The sequence below is a fragment of the Phacochoerus africanus genome, chromosome 9 (genome assembly GCF_016906955.1).
Source record: "Phacochoerus africanus isolate WHEZ1 chromosome 9, ROS_Pafr_v1, whole genome shotgun sequence".
Classification (NCBI taxonomy): Eukaryota; Metazoa; Chordata; class Mammalia; order Artiodactyla; family Suidae; genus Phacochoerus; species Phacochoerus africanus.
Window position 1 is genome coordinate 34,054,828 of NC_062552.1, and position 16,776 is coordinate 34,071,603.

General features: G+C 45.7%; 1 protein-coding gene across 2 annotated transcripts in view; it reads left to right on the plus strand.

Moving 5' to 3' along the window:
* Positions 1 to 5,950: 5,950 nt before the first annotated feature.
* Positions 5,951 to 16,776, plus strand: part of TBC1D22B (TBC1 domain family member 22B) — a 69,788-nt gene continuing 58,962 nt past the window's right edge. Inside the window, exon 1 of one of the 2 annotated variants that reach the window (XM_047795134.1) lies at positions 5,951 to 6,178. In XM_047795134.1, the coding sequence (XP_047651090.1) occupies positions 6,123 to 6,178 (56 nt within the window). In that variant the 5' untranslated portion in view covers positions 5,951 to 6,122. The remainder of the gene's footprint in view (positions 6,179 to 16,776) is intronic. The other variant, XM_047795133.1, reaches the window with a different exon arrangement.

Consider the following 16,776-nt stretch of genomic DNA (forward strand, 5'->3'; position numbering starts at 1 on the left):
TTTTCTTTTCTTTTTTTCTTTCTTTTTAGGGCTGCACCTGCAGCATGTGGATGTTCTCAGGATAGGGGTCAAATCGGAGCTACAGATGGCATCCTACAACACAGCCATAGCAACAAAAGATCCGAGCCATGTCCAAGACCCACACCACAGCTCACGGCAATGGTAGATCCTTAACCTAATGAGCGAGGCCAGGGATCAAGCCTGTGCCTTCATGGATAGGAGTTGGATTAATTTCCACTGAGCCACAAGGGAAACTCCTCTCTCTTCCTTTCTTGACTCCTATAATCTCTTGCTTCTTCAATCTTTTTGCTTAGCCCTTTGCCTTCCCTAACAAAACTGATCTCTCTCAGTTGGCTCCTTCTACTGGTTGTTTAGGTTGTTTTGGCATAGAACAAGCTCTCCCACCTTCAGATCCCAGTCTGACCTCACCATCCCTTTTGTGGACCTGCCAGAGGCCAGCTCTGGCAGCCAGGGAGTGTACACTTTTCTGAAGAAGATGGACAGAGGTCGGCTTTTGCATCAGAGACAGCCTCTTTGTCCCTTCTTTCAGGGAGCGGGACTGCTCAAACTTTATTGGCAACAGTGGTTGATTATATAGACAGTTTTTCACTACAGATTACATCCCAGTGTTAAAAGTACATTGGTTAGCAACCTTACATCATATTTTAAGATCTCTATCTTAACTAAACTTAGTACTTTGAAGAGGCCATAGACACAAGAATTTGGCATTCACAAACCTTGTTTGTAGACTGGTGCTTATCTTCAAAGCATTATGGCAGGGAGATAGTGTAAGTAAATATAAACCAACTTAACTAAACTAGCTATCACTTAAAAGCTTTTAAAATCAAAGACAAAACTCACAGCTAGGTTTTTTGGATAATATATCTAACTTTTATGAACCTCATTAAGATCCTAACTCTGAAGTTTACTATATAAACACTATGTTTTGACTAAGTTGGATTTAAATAGGGGAAGGTCCTTCAGGATGAAATTCTTATTATATTACTGTTGTAACTTTGTTAAATCACAAATCACCACAGGAAAATAATAATAATAAGTAAATAATCTAGGAAAGACGGGGGAAAACTGAGTAACAAAACAACAGGAAAGACTAGGTCACCCAAGAAACAATCCATGTTCTCCAGTGCAAACATGGAAATTGTTTTCCCAGGGAAGCCCCAATTCTTCCCCATCAACATCAAAATGAGAGCTGTGTAACCTGAGGCCTGCCCTCGGCTTGTACCGAACAGGCAGGCTTTCATCCTGACCAGAGGCCCACCTTCGGCTTGTACTGTTCAGGTGAGTTCCCTTCCTTGGTTAGGAACCTGCCTTGAGGGTTTTTTTTTTTTTGCCATCAGGCAAGGTCCTTGTTTTGAGTCCCTGCATTTTCTTGGATCCCCGCATGGACCAACACACAGCAGTGCATTATGAGGGCTGCTTTCTGCTCTTCTTTCTTTAGTCCTTCCACTCAGCACAGGGTCCACTCCACTCCTACGGGGAGGTTAAAGTCTGCTAGCTATCTCCTTGTAACTAAGTCCAAAGGCCTTTTTCCTGATTTTTATCTCTCCCTGGAGCTGCTGCTCTGAAAGGACCTCCCTATGGTCCTTCAGGTCTTTTTCGTTCCTTTTCTGCATGTCTCCACTCAGGGTTTATCTCTTCCATAGAGCTTTAGCTAAGGACTGGGATACGCCCACCTCTTTTGAGTCCACAGCCAACCCAGACACAACTCATTCCCTTTGCTCCACACTCTGCTCCAATCTAAGCTGTTTCACGCTCCTTCGAGGATTCAGTCAAAGAGAGAAAAGTTAAAAACTTGCTGGCAGATAGATGACACTGGGATCCTTCTACTTCAGTTTCAAAATAATCAAACGTTTGATGGAAGTTCCGGGTGTGGGTCAATGGTAACAAACCCAACGAGTATCCATGAATGCAGGTTCCATCTGAGCCTTGCCCGGTGGAAGAAGGATCCAGCATTGCCATGAGCTGTGGTGCAGGTCACAGATTAGGCTCGGATCTGGCGTGGCTGTAGCTGTGGCTGAGGCTGGCAGCTGCAGCTCCGATGTGACCCCTAGCCTGGGAAATTCCATGTGCCTCAGCTGCAGTCCTAAAAAGGCAAAAATGAAAAAATTTAAAAAGTGCTTCAAAGGAGTTCTCGCCTTGGCCCAGCAGAAAAGAATCTGACTAGGAACCATGAGATTTGCGGTTTCAATCCCTGGCCTCGCTCAGTGGGTTAAGGATCTGGCATTGCCATGAGCTGTGGTGTAGGTCAGAGATGTGGCTCGGATCCTGTGTTGCTGTGGCTGTGGCGTAGGCTGGCAGCTGTAGCTCTGATTTGACCCCTAGCTTGAGAACCTCCATATACCGTGGGTGTGGCCCTAAAAAAAAGAAGAAAAAAAAAAAGTGCTCCAAGGACCCCTTGGGAACCTCAAACCAAAGATTTTTTTTTTCTTTTGTCTTTTTAGGGCCACACTGCAGCACAGGAATTTCCCAGGCAAGCTGTAGCAGCCAGCCTACACCACGGCCACAGCAATCCGAGCTGTGTCTGTGACCTACACCACAGCTCACAGCAATCCCAGATCCCTGACCCACTGAGCAAGGCCAGGGATACTAGCTGGGTTCATTACTGCTGAGCCACAACAGGAACTCCAACAAAGACTATTTTAAAAAGTTATCACCAGACAACTAAAAAAAATTTTTTTGGCCATGCCTATAGAATGTGGAAGTCCCTGGGGCTGGGGATCAAAGCTTTGTCACAGCAGCAACTTAAGCCACTATAGTGACAATGCCAGATCCTTAACTTGCTGTGCCACAAGAGAACTCCTAGACTTTTTTTTTTAATCTTGGATGGGAAACTGGCTTAGGAGTAGAAAATAAAGTGTAGGAATATTAACAGCTTCTCTGGGTTGAACAGTGTTAACAGTATCCCCTGGGAATCTGTGTTATTTAACATTTCATAAATGATTAAGAAAAAGGAATACTTTGAGACATTTTTAGGTATAACAGATTACACTCTGCTTTCCACATAGTGAAATGTCAAGTCAATAGGGAGCATCTTCTGGAACATTTCTAAAGTTATGTGAGGAGGCTAGAAAGTCACAGGTGATTTGCCATGTGGACACATGTAAGGCAGCTCATACGGAGGGGACAATTCAGGTGACACCTTTAAGATAATGAACTCTGGAGTTCCCATCGTGGCGCAGTGGTTAACGAATCCGACCAGGAACCATGAGGTTGCGGGTTCAATCCCTGGCCTTGCTCAGTGGGTTAAGGATCCGGCGTTGCCGTGAGCTGTGGTGTAGGTTGCAGACACGGCTCGGATCCCGCGTTGCTGTGGCTCTGGCGTAGGCTGGTGGCTGCAGTTCCGATTCCACCCCTAGCCTGGGAACCTCCATACGCCACTGGAGCGGCCCAAGAAATAGCAAAAAAGACCCAAAAAAAGACAAAAAAAAAAGATAATGAACTCTGAACTGCCGGCTTCCACTGAGGAAAGGGATCAGAAGTTGCTGTAGATGATCCCTTCAAGATATCAGCTCCTCGGTGTTCCTGTTGTGGCTCAGTGGTTAATGAATCCGACTAGGAACCATGAGGTGGCAGGTTCGATCCCTGGCCTTGCTCAGTGGGTTAACAATCCGGCGTTGCTGTGAGCTGTTGTGTAGGTCGTAGATGTGGCTCGGATCCCGAATTGCTGTGGCTCTGGATCCCGAGTTGCTGTGGCTCTGGTGTAGGCCAGTGGCTACAGCTCTGATTTGACCCCTAGCCTGGGAAACTCCACATGCCATGGCAGCAGCCCGAGAAATGGCAAAAAGGAAAAAAAAAAAAAAAGAAAAAAGACATCAGCTCCTGTAAAATCCAAAGTGCCAGCAAAAGTTCTGGTGGTCCAGAAGGAAGACAAAACACCAACTTCAACGCAAACCTAAGGAAATGCCTTTTGGAGCTCAGTATGCAATGCTAGGCACTGCATCATAAGAAAAAGAAGAGCCAAAGAAAGGCAGCTATAATGATTAAAAGGATAGAGGGGATTTTGTGTGATGGAGTAAATACCCATAAGGGTGACTCTGAGACAAGATAGGATGAAAATCAATGAAAACATGGGAAATTCAGAGCAAATTAAAATAGCCCTTTTTATATTGTGAAATTAGGGGACAAAAGAAGCTTGAAAATGGGCTCATGTCTATGTAGAGGTAGACCGTTAGAGGGCATATAAAAGAAGTTCCTTTAGACCTTCCAATATGATGTAGGACTGTGCTAGTACCAAGAGTGGAGAACATCAGCCTATCTCAACAGACCTTTGAGATAAAAAAAAAAAAAAAAAACTATCTGGACTAGGGTGTCCTCCCTGTCCCCTCTACCCTCCCCCCCACCACTGTGGCATACAACCACGGAAACTCAAAAAGAGCAAAAACACCAACAAGATAGGCGATAAAGAATTCAAAATGCTAGAAGTTCCTGTCGTGGCTCAGCGGAAATGAATCCTACTAGGAACCATGAGGTTGTGGGTTTGATCCCTGGCCTTGCTCAGTGGGTTAAGGATCTGGCATTGCCATGAACTGTGGTGTAGGTTGCAGACGTAGCTTGGATCCCACATTGCTGTGGCTGTGGTACAGGCCAGAGGCTACAGCTCTGATTAGATCCCTAGGCTGGGAACCTTCATATGCCGTGGGTGCAGCCCTAAAAGGACAAAAATAAATAAATAAATTTAATTAAAGAATTCAAAATGCTAATATTAAATCTCATTCTGAGGATTTCCTGTGTGGCTCAGTGGGTTGAGTGGGTTGAGTTCAGCCACTGCCACTGAAGTGTCTCTGGTCACTGCAGTGGCACTTTCCTGGCCTGGGAACTTCTGCATGCCATGGATGCTGCCAAAACAAAACAAAACAAAAAACAAACTCTCATTCTGAGCCAAAAGTAGATTGAAAGTAAGGTCAAAGGTGAAAGATTTATAATGGATTAATAAGAGAAAATAAGGATGTTTCGGGGGTACATTATCTTTTTTTTCTTTTTTTGCCTCCTGCGGCATATGGAGCTCCTGGTCCAAGGATCAGATCCAAGCCGCAGTTGTGAGCTACACAGCAGCTGTGACAATGCTGGATCCTTAACTCACTGGGCCAGGTGAGGGATTGAACCTGCATCCCAGCGCTCCAGCTGCTGATCCTGTGGCACTACAGCAGGAGTGGGAACTCCGTTTGGGGATACATTCTTAATATTTGTGATTCATGCCTTGGGGATGTGCTTTGTCCTCTCAGGAAATGTTACTTGGTATTCTGAATTGGATGGATAAAATAAGAATATTTCCTAAACAGTTTGTCAGCATCTGGATTCTCATGGTCAGAAAGTGGCAGTTATTGGTTGAAACAGAGGTTTGATCATTTGAATTTCATCCACAGCACAAGTCCTTTAATAGTGATCAATTACCTTAGGAGAGAGAGGCTCTTTTGAACCAACCGTTACTCATGTGTTGAACAGTTGGCAGCTCTGAGCCATCAGATCAGTATTGATCTTCCTTCATAGTTTACAAAATATCAGGGTGCCAAGGCAACCGGGACGGGGAAAGTAATAACCAGAGTGTCGTTGAGTTGGGAGACGTTAAAAATGGGCTGCAACCCACTCGTGTGCCCTTATTTTTAGGTCAAGGATGTATGTATGTTCATATATATGCTCTCTCTTTCCCCAAAATACTAGACTCAGGAACCTCATTACTGCCCCCTCCCCCAAAGAAAACAGAACCCTCTCCTCCTTCCCGTAGGTCTCTTTCTTTACCTGCTTCTTCCCCAGCTTGGGTTAAAAACTTTCGGCCCCGCCTCCCTGTTCGTCCAAGCTCCGCCTTCCCGGTTCACCTGTGTGCCCCGCCCCTGACGTTACAGTTCGGCATCAGCGGCCTGCAGGATTCCGGCTCCCGATTGGCTCATCTGACCACGGCCAGCGCAGCCCACCAATGGCAGCGGCACTGGATGGGGGGTGGCGGTGCCCACATCCAAGATGGCGCTCCCGGGAGCTGGGAGCGGGTGACCGGCGGCTGGGAAGCGGCCTGGGCTGGCCCTGCGATTGCGGGGTCTTGGGGGCATCTGCTGGGTAGCACCCCCACCCCCCCGGCCCACCTACAAGGCCTTCCCCGGGCTGGAGCAATGGCCGCCGAGAACAGCAAGCAGTTTTGGAAGAGAAGCGCCAAGCTGCCGGGGAGGTGAGCCCAGGACGCTGAAAGGAAGAGGGGATTGGACCAAACCCTTCCAGAGCCTAAACCCTAAATCCCGCGGGCCTGGGGTGCCACCGACCCCAGAAGGCTGGTTTGGGGGACCTGGGAGAAGGAAGTTGGGGCTGCCTGGTGGCGGCAAGACAGCTGTCAGGCAAAGGAGCCGGCAGCGAGCTTTGGAGATGGCTGGGTGTGGGAGCAGACCCGGGTCTGGGGGCGTAGGGCTTTGGAGGGGCTGCCCTCAGCCGGGAGGTGGCCGGTGGCTGGAGTTCTGGCGTAAGGGACAGTGGAGTTGGGTGAGTAACTAGTGTCGGTCCTGGGTTCGGAAAGCCATCACAAGAGCTGCTTCTCACTTTAAACAGAACTCCTTCTTGGGGGGGGTGGTCTCCACCGCGCACAGGTGGTTGTTTGCGCGTGGGTGGCCCCTTCCCTTGCTCCCCCGGCTCTGCACGTATGAATTTTTCTTCTAGACTCCTAAGAGGTTCTGATGAGAGCTTGGGACCGTCTGTAGGGGGACAAGAAAAGTGAGGAAAATTCTTAAGCACGACCTCACTTTATCCCGAGTTGGCTCTATCCCACTGGGAATAATTACAGGGTGACCTAGAATCGAGATTATTTCTTTAGCATTTTATAAGGGTTTGTTCAAACTCAAGTAACCTTTTCCCCTCTGCCTGATAGTGTACTTCTTGTGCAAATGCACTAAATTCTTTAAAGTTGTTTAGTTGGAGAGCAGACTTTTAAGTTACTTTCCACTCCCACCCCGACCCCCTTTTAGGCGTTTCTTGAGACTCTTAGCAACTCTACATTCATCAGTCTGTTGTTGGTTTAGTTTCAATTTGTTTGCAGTCCTGAGAAGTAAAAGGAGTGTATGTTTCAATCTTAAATTTAAGATTTTTGCTATTCACAGTCCACTTGATGATGAAATTCATGTTTAGTTGTGCCCCCACATGCTACCCTTTCTAATTGATTCAGGGATAGTAATCTTTTAAACCTGTGCTTGTTTGTTTAATAGCAAGAGAGAAATGAGGGTCATTGGTGGCTATATGGCAGTCTTATTTCTGTTAGGATGCTGTTAAACATATGGGAATCAGCTTTTAGTAATTTAGTAAAAATAGTGCAAGGGAATGCAGAAATAGCTTCCGATTAAAGTGTTGTGGAATCACAGTGTTAATAGGAATGCTGAAGACCTCTATGTTTTTAGACAGGCACCGCTTCCTGCCAACTGGTTCCTTTTCCTTCCTGATCTAGGGAGCTCTCCAGTCTTGCTAACTGCTGTTCTCTGGGGTTTTCCATGGTGAGATCATTAAATTTTGAAGGTCTGAAGGGGTTATAATCAGAATCTATGGGAAAACTGTTAAATCAGGAAGTGGGGTTTAAGAGGTGGGACAAAACCTGATCTTTTGTGCCTATGACTGCTGTGAGTTCATTTGAGTTTGAGTTTTAATACCTTTTTTTTCAGAGCCACACCCATGGCATGTGGAGGTTCCCAGGCTAGGAGTTTAATCAGAGCTACAGCTGCCAGCCTACGCCACAGCCACAGCAACACAGGATCCGAGCCGCCTTTGTGACCTATACCGCAGCTCACAGCAACACCGGATCCTTGACCCACTGAGCGAGGCCAGGGATTGAACCCATAACCTCATAGTTCCTAGTCAGATTTGTTTCCACTGCGCCACGACAGGAACTCCTCAGTATTAACAATTTTTGTTTTTTATGTTTCCTTTTTTGGACTGTAGGAACAGTCAACTTTTTGCAAAGCAGTACTTTTGTGAGATGGGGAGAGGAATCTTTGCAGTTTCCTCAAGTTTCTGGCTTCCTTTTTCATTTTGAAGAGGAATATTGAAGGAAAGGAGAGAAAATTTGAGTTCAGAAAGATGTTATTGGACAGTTATCTGTATGATCAAGGACAGCCGATTTAATCTCTTTAGGCCTCAGTCTCCTTATCTGTGAAATAAGGGTAAAAATACTTTCCTCAAGGTCCCTGTGAGGACTGAATTAAACATCTATTTGTGAAGAACCTAAGACAGTGTTTATTCAGCACATTAGAGCTGCTCAGTATATTCTAGTTATTAGTATTACTGTTATTATTATAGAAAGTAAACATGAAAAGAACACTTCTCTGGTCTTACTCCAGTATTATATTAACGTTCATCGCTTATCTTTTTTTTTTTTTTTTTGTCTTTTTGCCTTTATGTGAGCCACTCCCGCGGCATATGGAGGTTCCCAGGCTAGGGGTCTAATCAGAGCTGTAGCCACCAGCCTACACCAGAGCCACAGCAACACAGGATCCGAGCCGTGTCTGCAACCTACACCCACAGGTCACAGCAACGCCGGATCGTTAACCCACTGAGCAAGGGCAGGGACCGAACCCGCAACCTCATGGTTCCTAGTGGATTCCTTAACCACTGCGCCACGATGGGAACTCCCATCGCTTATCTTAAGGCATTAAAATGTTGCCCCAAGTCATAATAGTTTTGAGCACCTTGCTTGTTGGTGAGGAATAATTGTTCAGCTGTGTGTTTTTAGCAGGGGTGCCCTAGGAGCCCCTGGTTATGGGATAAAACTCAAGTTCTAAAAAACTATTTTCTCTAGTACTTCAAGTTAGATAAAAAGGGGAAAAGGTGCTTTGATTTAAGGAAAATGTTAGGACATTTTCTTGAGAATAGCAACTTTGTGCTCTTTCAGTCTTAGTGAAGAAAAACCTTCTCTGGGTGGGGAAATGACACAGATAACGGTGTCGAGGTCCATGGCAACCAAGAAGTGAAACTAGTTTACTCTTTGCAAATTGAAAGGTAAAAATTCAAAGCCATGGCAGATTACTTTCAGTTTCTTTTGGTCATGATCCAGCAACCTTAATTACAACAAATAGCAATTTTATCAGGTAAAATAGCCTCAGTTCAAGATGAATTCAACAGCCTTTTGCAAAATAAGAGCCTTGTTGAGATTATGATTCACATATCATAACAGTTCACCCTTAAAGTGTACAATTCGGTGGTATTTAGCATATTCTTTAGAGTATAAATGATTGCAACCCTTCCCACAAATTTCAGAGCACTTTCATCACTCCCAAAAGAAACCTTGTATCCATTAGTAGTCTCTCTCCATCCTGCCCTCCCTCTGGCCCCTGACAACCACTAATCTTTCTGTTTCTATGGATTTACCTCTACTGAACATTTCATATAAATGGAATAATGTGATATGGAGTCTTTTGTGACTGACTTCTTGTATTAAACAGAATGTTTTCAAGGCTTGTTTATGTTGCAGCCTTTATCAGTATTCCATTCCTTTTAGGGCCAGATCCGATTCCATTGTAAGGATGTACCTCAGTTTGTTCACCCATTCATCAGTTGACCAACATGAGGGTGGTTTCCATTTTTTGGCTATTATGATGAGTAATGCTATGAAATTTATGTGTAGGTTTTTGTGTGAATGTATGTTTTCCATTCTTTTGAGTATATGTAGGACCGGAATTGCTGGGTCATATGGTAATTTGTTAGGATTAAATATCTTTTTAAGTTCTCTCAGTTATTCCTAAGAGCCATGTACTTAATACATTGAATGGTCCTTATGTGGATGCCTAGTAAGACAGGAGGATGCATGTACCACGTTGAGAACCCAGGCTCTGCAAACTGGTAGATAAAGAAGTTCTGGAGCGCTAATGGACAGCATAGTGATTATAGTCAACAACACTATATTATGAACTTCAAAGTTGCTAAGATACTGGATTTTTTTTTTTTTTTTTTGCTTTTTAAGGCTGCACTCAGAGTTCCCATCACGGTGCAGTGGTTAAGGAATCCGACTAGGAACCATGAGGTTGCGGGTTTGATCCTGGCCTTGCTCAGTGGGTTAAGGATCTGGCGTTGCTGTGAGCTGTGGTGTAGGTGGAAGACACGGCTCAGATCCCGCATTGCTGTGGCTCTGGCGTAGGCTGGTGGCTACAGCTCTGATTAGACCCCTAGCCTGGGAACCTCCATATGCCGTGGGAGGGGCTCAAGAAAAGGCAAAAAAAAAAAGGCTGCACTCGAGGCATATGGAGGTTCCCAGGCTAGGGGTCAAATCAGAGCTACAGCTGCTGGCCTACGCCACAGCCACAGCAACACCAGATCTGAGCCATGTCTGCAACCTACACCACAGCTCACAGCAACGCCAGATCCTTAACCCACTGAGCGAGGCCAGGGCTTGAACCTGCAACCTCATGGTTCCTAGTCGTATTCGTTTCTTCTGTGCCACGATGGGCACTCCAAGACCACATCTTAATTGTCCTCACTACAAAGAAGAAATGGTAATTATGTGACACAGTAGGGTTAGTGTTAACCAATGCTACAGTGGTAATCATATTGCAATATAGTAATCCCTTGGTGTTTGTGGAGGATTGGCTGCAGGACCCCCTCTGATACCAAAATCGGCAGATGCTCAAGTCCCTTATATAAATACTGAGGGCAGTATGGTTGACCCTCCATATCTGTGGGTTCCGTATGCAACTGCAGATTCAACCAACTGTGGATCAAACTTCAGACTTTGGAGGGCCAACTATAAAGGTATAGGAACAACTCAGTGTACCTCTTAAGCTTACATAATGCTATAGGTCAAATTATTTCTCCAAAAAGGAGGGGGGGAACATGCAGGCTTTGGAACCTGACTGCCTTGTTTCACATCTCAGCTCTGTCACTTTCTAACTGTGTGACTTTGGGCAACTCACCTAACCTCTCTGTGCCTTAGTTTCCTCATTTGTGTAATGGGGACAGAGTGTCTACCTTACAAGGCTGCTATGAGATTAAATGAGATAATGCATAGAAGGTACTTGGTAGTATTAGCCATTATGAAAATGATAAGTTCAGATTACAGTAAGTCCTATTTTTATTTGTTTCTCCTATTTGCTCTAAGTTCTAAAACTGGGACTGAAAAACAATGGTATGTCTGGAGCCCCCAGTGAGTCCTGAGCAGAAAATCACCACCTGTTGTTAACTAGGCAGAGGGTTTATGGAAGCACAGAGAAGCCATAGGGTGGCTGTGGCTGTCAGGTGTTCATTAGCGATGAGGAGTATGATTTTTAGCAATGGTTCTCAAACTTTAGTGAGCCACTTGGAAGGCTCATTAAAACATAGATTGCCAGTCTCCACTTTCAGAGTTTCTAACATAGATCTGAGGTGGGACCTGAGAAGTTAAGCTTCTGAGAAGTTCCCAGGGGTGCTGCTGCTGCTAATCTGGAAATGGGTATGGAGAACCACTGAGAAAAGAGCCTTGAATTTCGTTGAAAGAAGCCTGATTTCTGGTGCTGGAAGCGTTTGCCACTGGATAAGGAACAATTAAGGCATCTCCACTTTGCTGTCTGATAGGCACTTCTCCCTCACCATGTCCAAGGAGAACTCTTGATTTCCACATCTGCTCCCTCCTGCAAAGCTATGCTTTCCAGTTCACTTACTGGTCCCACCATTCACTAAGTTCCTCAGACCAAAAATCCTGACGTCTTTGATTCTTTTTTTTTTTTTTTGTCTTTTTGCCATTTCTCGGGCCGCTCTCACGGCATATGGAGGTTCCCAGGCTAGGGGTCGAATCAGAGCTGTAAGCACCGGCCTACACCAGAGCCACAGCATCGCAGGATCTGAGCCGCATCTGCAACCTACACCACAGCTCACGGCAACGCCGGATTGTTAACCCACTGAGCAAGGGCAGGGACCGAACCCGCAACCTCATGGTTTCTAGTTGGATTCGTTAACCACTGCGCCACAACGGAAACTCCTGATTCTTTTTCTCTTCTGGCCGCATCCAGTTCATCAGCAAGTCCCGTTGGCTCATCACCGTGCATCCTGAATCTGAGCTCTTCTCACCACTTCTACCCCTACTGTCAGGATCAAACCGAGTCCTCTCTTGCCGGGACTACTGCTGTACCTTCCTAATTGGTCCTTCTAGCTTCTCTTCTTGCCCCTGCATAGACCTCTCATTTGTAGTTAGTGGAAAATCCAAACTATCCAGGCCCTTCATTGTTGGAAAGATAGGCCAAGTTAAGGCCTGATCTTCTTTTTGACTGCACGCATAGCATACAGAAATTCCTGGGCCAGGGATCGAACCCGAACCACAGCAGTGACAACTTCATAGTCCTTAACCCGCTGAGCTACCAAGGGAGCTCCTTGGTTCTGAAATTTATCCCAAGAGCAGTGGGATGCCATTTGGAGGTTGGTGAGGCTGTGACATGATCAGATTTGCATGTATAAAAATATTACTTTGGGAGTTCCCATCGTGGCTCAGTGGTTAACCTATCTGACTAGGAACCACGAGGTTGCGGGTTCGATCGCTGGCCTTTCTCATTGGTTTAAGGATCTGGCATTGCCGTGAGCTGTGATGTAGCTCGGATCCTGAGTTGCTATGGCTGTGGTGCAGGCCAGCAGCTGCAGCTCCACTTCAACCCCTAGCCTGGGAACTTCCATGTGCTGTAGGTGTGGCCATTAAAAAAATATTTAACGTTGGTTGCCCTGAGGGAAATGGCTTAGACCAATGTTTTCAACAGCTAGGGACACAGTTAGTGTTTCGGGTGGATGAATTCTGGGTTGTACTAGAATCCAGGCAAATACCCTTTCCACATACACCTATACATTTCCAAACACTCAATCCCCTTTTCCCCCATCAGAGTGAGTATCAGTTGACACAGATTTGAACTACATGGGTCCACCTCTACACAGAATTTGTGCTGTGGTACTGCACCGTCTCTGGTTAACTCCTTGGATGCAGGACCACAAATATGGAGGGCTGACTATAAAGTTATACCTGGATTTTCAACTGGGAATAGAGTCAGTGCCCACCCCTGTTGTTCAGGGATCAGCTAGTTAGTTGAAGGCTACTGCAATTAGTAGAGAAAGAGGCCATGATGGCTTGGACTAGGGCAATGACAATAGAGGACAATTTGGGGAATATCTATAGGACTTGGTAAATCACTTGGGGAGTAAGGGAGAAGGAGGTGCCAAGGAGGTGTCACTCAGGTTTCTGGCCTAGGTGGTCATATCCTTAGAGAAAAGGCCACATTTTAAGGACAAAGTACTAGCTTCTCCATGCTAAATTTCTGTTTTTTTTTTTAATTGGTTTTTTTTTTTTGTTTTTTTTTTTGTCTTTTTGCCTGGGGTGGTTCCCAGGCTAGGGGTCTACTTGGAGCTGTAGCCGCTGGCCTACGCCAGAGCCACAGCAACTCGGAATCCCAGCTGTGTCTGCAACCTACACCACAGCTCACGACCACGCTGGATCCGTAAGTGAGGGATCCCAGGAATCGAACCCACAACTTCATGGTTCCTAGTCAGATTCGTTAACCACTGACCCACGACGGGAACTCCTCAATTTCCATATCTATGAAATGAGAGGTTTGGGTTAAGTGAGCTCTGAGACTCTTAACCAGTTCTGAAGTTGAGTGTTAACATTAAAACTTAACAAACTCCGACTTGTATGGTGGCTAACTCTGTTGCCCGTCACTCACAAAGGCACGATTGACAGGTGAAAGTAGATGGGAAGGATGCTGAAGCTGGGCTTGTGCTCTTGAAAGTAAGTGAATTGCTGACCCCGCTGAACATCAGGAATGTTAAAAATTGTAGCCTGGGGAGTTCCCATCGTGGCGCAGTGGTTAACGAATCTGACCAGGAACCATGAGGTTGCTGGTTCGGTCCCTGGCTTTGCTCAGTGGGTTAACGATCCGGCGTTGCCATGAGCTGTGGTGTAGGTCGCAGACATGGCTCGGATCCCGCGTTGCTGTGGCCCTGGCATAGGCTGGTGGTTACAGCTCCGATTTGACCCCTAGCCTGGGAACCTCCATATGCCGCGGGAGCGGCCCAAGAAATGGCAAAAAGACCAAAAAAAAAAAAAATTGTAGCCTGTTAGTATTTGACTCTAAGAGCACTGCTGGTGAGGAAATTGAAACTGAAGCCAGAGAGGGAACGTGATATGCCCCAAATCCCAATGCAGATTTCCTGGCTCCTGGTTCACATTCGGCTACTGCTTTCCCTTCCCTCAGTCTCTGCTAAGATTAAGACACCCTCTGCCCAAGCACCTCATCCAGTCAAAGGGTGTGGACACTTTCAGTAAAAAGATGTGGATGAGGAGTTCCCTCTGCAGCACAGTGGGTTGAGGACCTGACTGCAGCAGCTAGGGTTGCTGTAGAGGTTTGGGTTTAATTCCTGGCATGGCGCAGTGGGTTGGGTTAAGGATCCTGCATTACTGCAGCTGTGGCGTAGGTTGCAGCTGCAGCTCAGATTTGATCCTTGGCCAGAGAACTTCCACATGCTTTGGGTGCAGCCAAAAAAAAAAAAATGGGATGTGGATGAGATTTGTAATAGGTAAACAAATGTGAGCCAAAGCCTGGCCCGTTTCCCACAATCTTATTTCCAGTCCTTCTGGATGGGCTTCTCCCTCTTTTTTTTTTTTTTTGTCTTTTGTCTTTTTTGTTGTTGTTGTTTATTGCTATTTCTTGGGCCGCTCCCGCGGCATATGGAGGTTCCCAGGCTAGGGGTTGAATCGGAGCTGTAGCCACCGGCCTACGCCAGAGCCACAGCAACGTGGTATCCGAGCCGCGTCTGCAACCTACACCACAGCTCACAGCAACGCCGGATCGTTAACCCACTGAGCAAGGGCAGGGACCAAACCCGCAACCTCATGGTTCCTAGTCGGATTCGTTAACCACTGCGCCACGACGGGAACTCCCGCTTCTCCCTCTTTTTAAGCAACAGTGTTTATTGTTAAAGCCAAGGAGCTCTTTTCACATTCAGTGAAGTTGAAAAAAGTGTCTAATTACTTAAATGACTTAGGAGCCCATAGATTTTTAACTGAAACCTTCTCTGTCATTTGTTTTTTTTTTTTTTAATAACATTAATGATTTGATCGTAGACTTGGTGTGATAGTCCCAGCCTGTCTGGGCAGGTACATCACACTCTATTCTTAGAGTGGAAATGCTGTACTGATAAAGTCAGTGACTAGGAGATACTAAATTTTCACTGAAACAGCGTCGTAGATCCCAGTTCTGAGAGACTTCCGTTCCACCTAGTGTGTGAACTTGCATTGATTGCCAGCGTGTTTGACTTTAAATTGGAAAGCTCTGTTACCATGTTTGCTTTAGTTCCTCTCTCAGTACTGAGCAAACACCTGTTGACTTTTCCTTCCACGCGTTTTGCACTGTTCCGACTTACGTAAACCAGCTCTGCCAAGACATTGTTTGGTTTGTTAAAGAGAATGACAGAGGTTGACTGAGACTTTTGCTTCATTTTCCCTTAGTTACAGTACAGCTCATGACATTCTTTTTTCTCTGGGATGCAATGTGATTGCCTTTTTTTTTTTTTAGGTCCAGCTAGGCAGGAGTCAGCTTCAACAGGGGCCTGGGTTTTGTATAGTTTTAGCCTTGACTCTCTAAGTATTGTTAAGTGCCTGCTGATGTGTGTCACGCTCTGCCCGTCCTTGGTAAGGGGACTACAGAAAAAGACATGGTGTCACCACTGCTCTCTAGAAGCTGAAAATCTGCCTGGCGCTGCAGCTTCCCCTGGTGAGGATGCTGTGTAGTATTGTCTTTCTGGTTTTTCCACATAGCATATGTTATTTTTGTAATCAGGAAAACTTAAATGCAGAGCTGGGTGAAAATTCATTGTGAGAAAAGCAAGATGTAGACCAATATGCCCAGTGTGCAGTCTTTTATGTAAAGTTTTAAAACAAGAAAATTGTATGTTTATGGATAACATGCATATGTGTTAAAGTATACAAACATGGAGTTCCCGTTGTGGCTCAGCGGAAACGAATCCGACTAGGAACCATGAGGTTTCGGGTTCGATCCCTGGCCTCACTCTGGGTTAAGTAAGGATCCGGCATTGCCATGAGCTGTGGTGTAGGTGGCAGACGCGGCTCGGATCCCGAGTTGCTGTGGCTGTGGCGTAGGCCGGCAGATACAGCTTCAATTGGACCCCTAGCCTGGGAACCTCCATATGCTGAAGGTGCGGCCCTAAAAAGACAAAAAGACCAAAAAAAAAATATGCAAACAGATGGGAAAGGATTCATACCCACTTCAGGATAGTGGTTACCTCTTCAGGATAGAAAGGGGAACAAGGACTAGGGACTGCAGTTGGACTTCAGAAGTCTCTCTAATGCTCTATTTTCTTTAAAAAAAAAAAAAAAAAAAAAAAGAGAGAAAGAAATATGATAGAGTTCCTGCTGTGGCTTAGCAGGTTCAGGATCCAGCCTTGTCTCTGCAGCAGTTGGGGTTTGATCCCCAGCCTGGCACAGTGAGTTAAGGATCTGACATAGCTGTAGCTGTGGCTTGGATTTGATCCCTGGCGGGGGAGCTTCTGTATGCCTTGGGTGCAGCTGCAAAAGAATAAAAATGTGACAAGTGTTAACATTTGTTAAATCAGATTGATGGGTTAATAGATGTTTGCTATATTTTTTTTTGTACTTCATGTTTGAAAATGTGAATCAAATGTCTTTTGCTCTTATTTTTTTTTTGTCTTTTGTCTTTTTAGGACCACACCCATGGCATATGGAGGTTCCCAGCCTAGGGGTCTAATTGGAGCTGTAGCCGCCAGCATACACCACAGCCACAGCAACGCCAGATCCGAGCCACATCTGCGACCTAC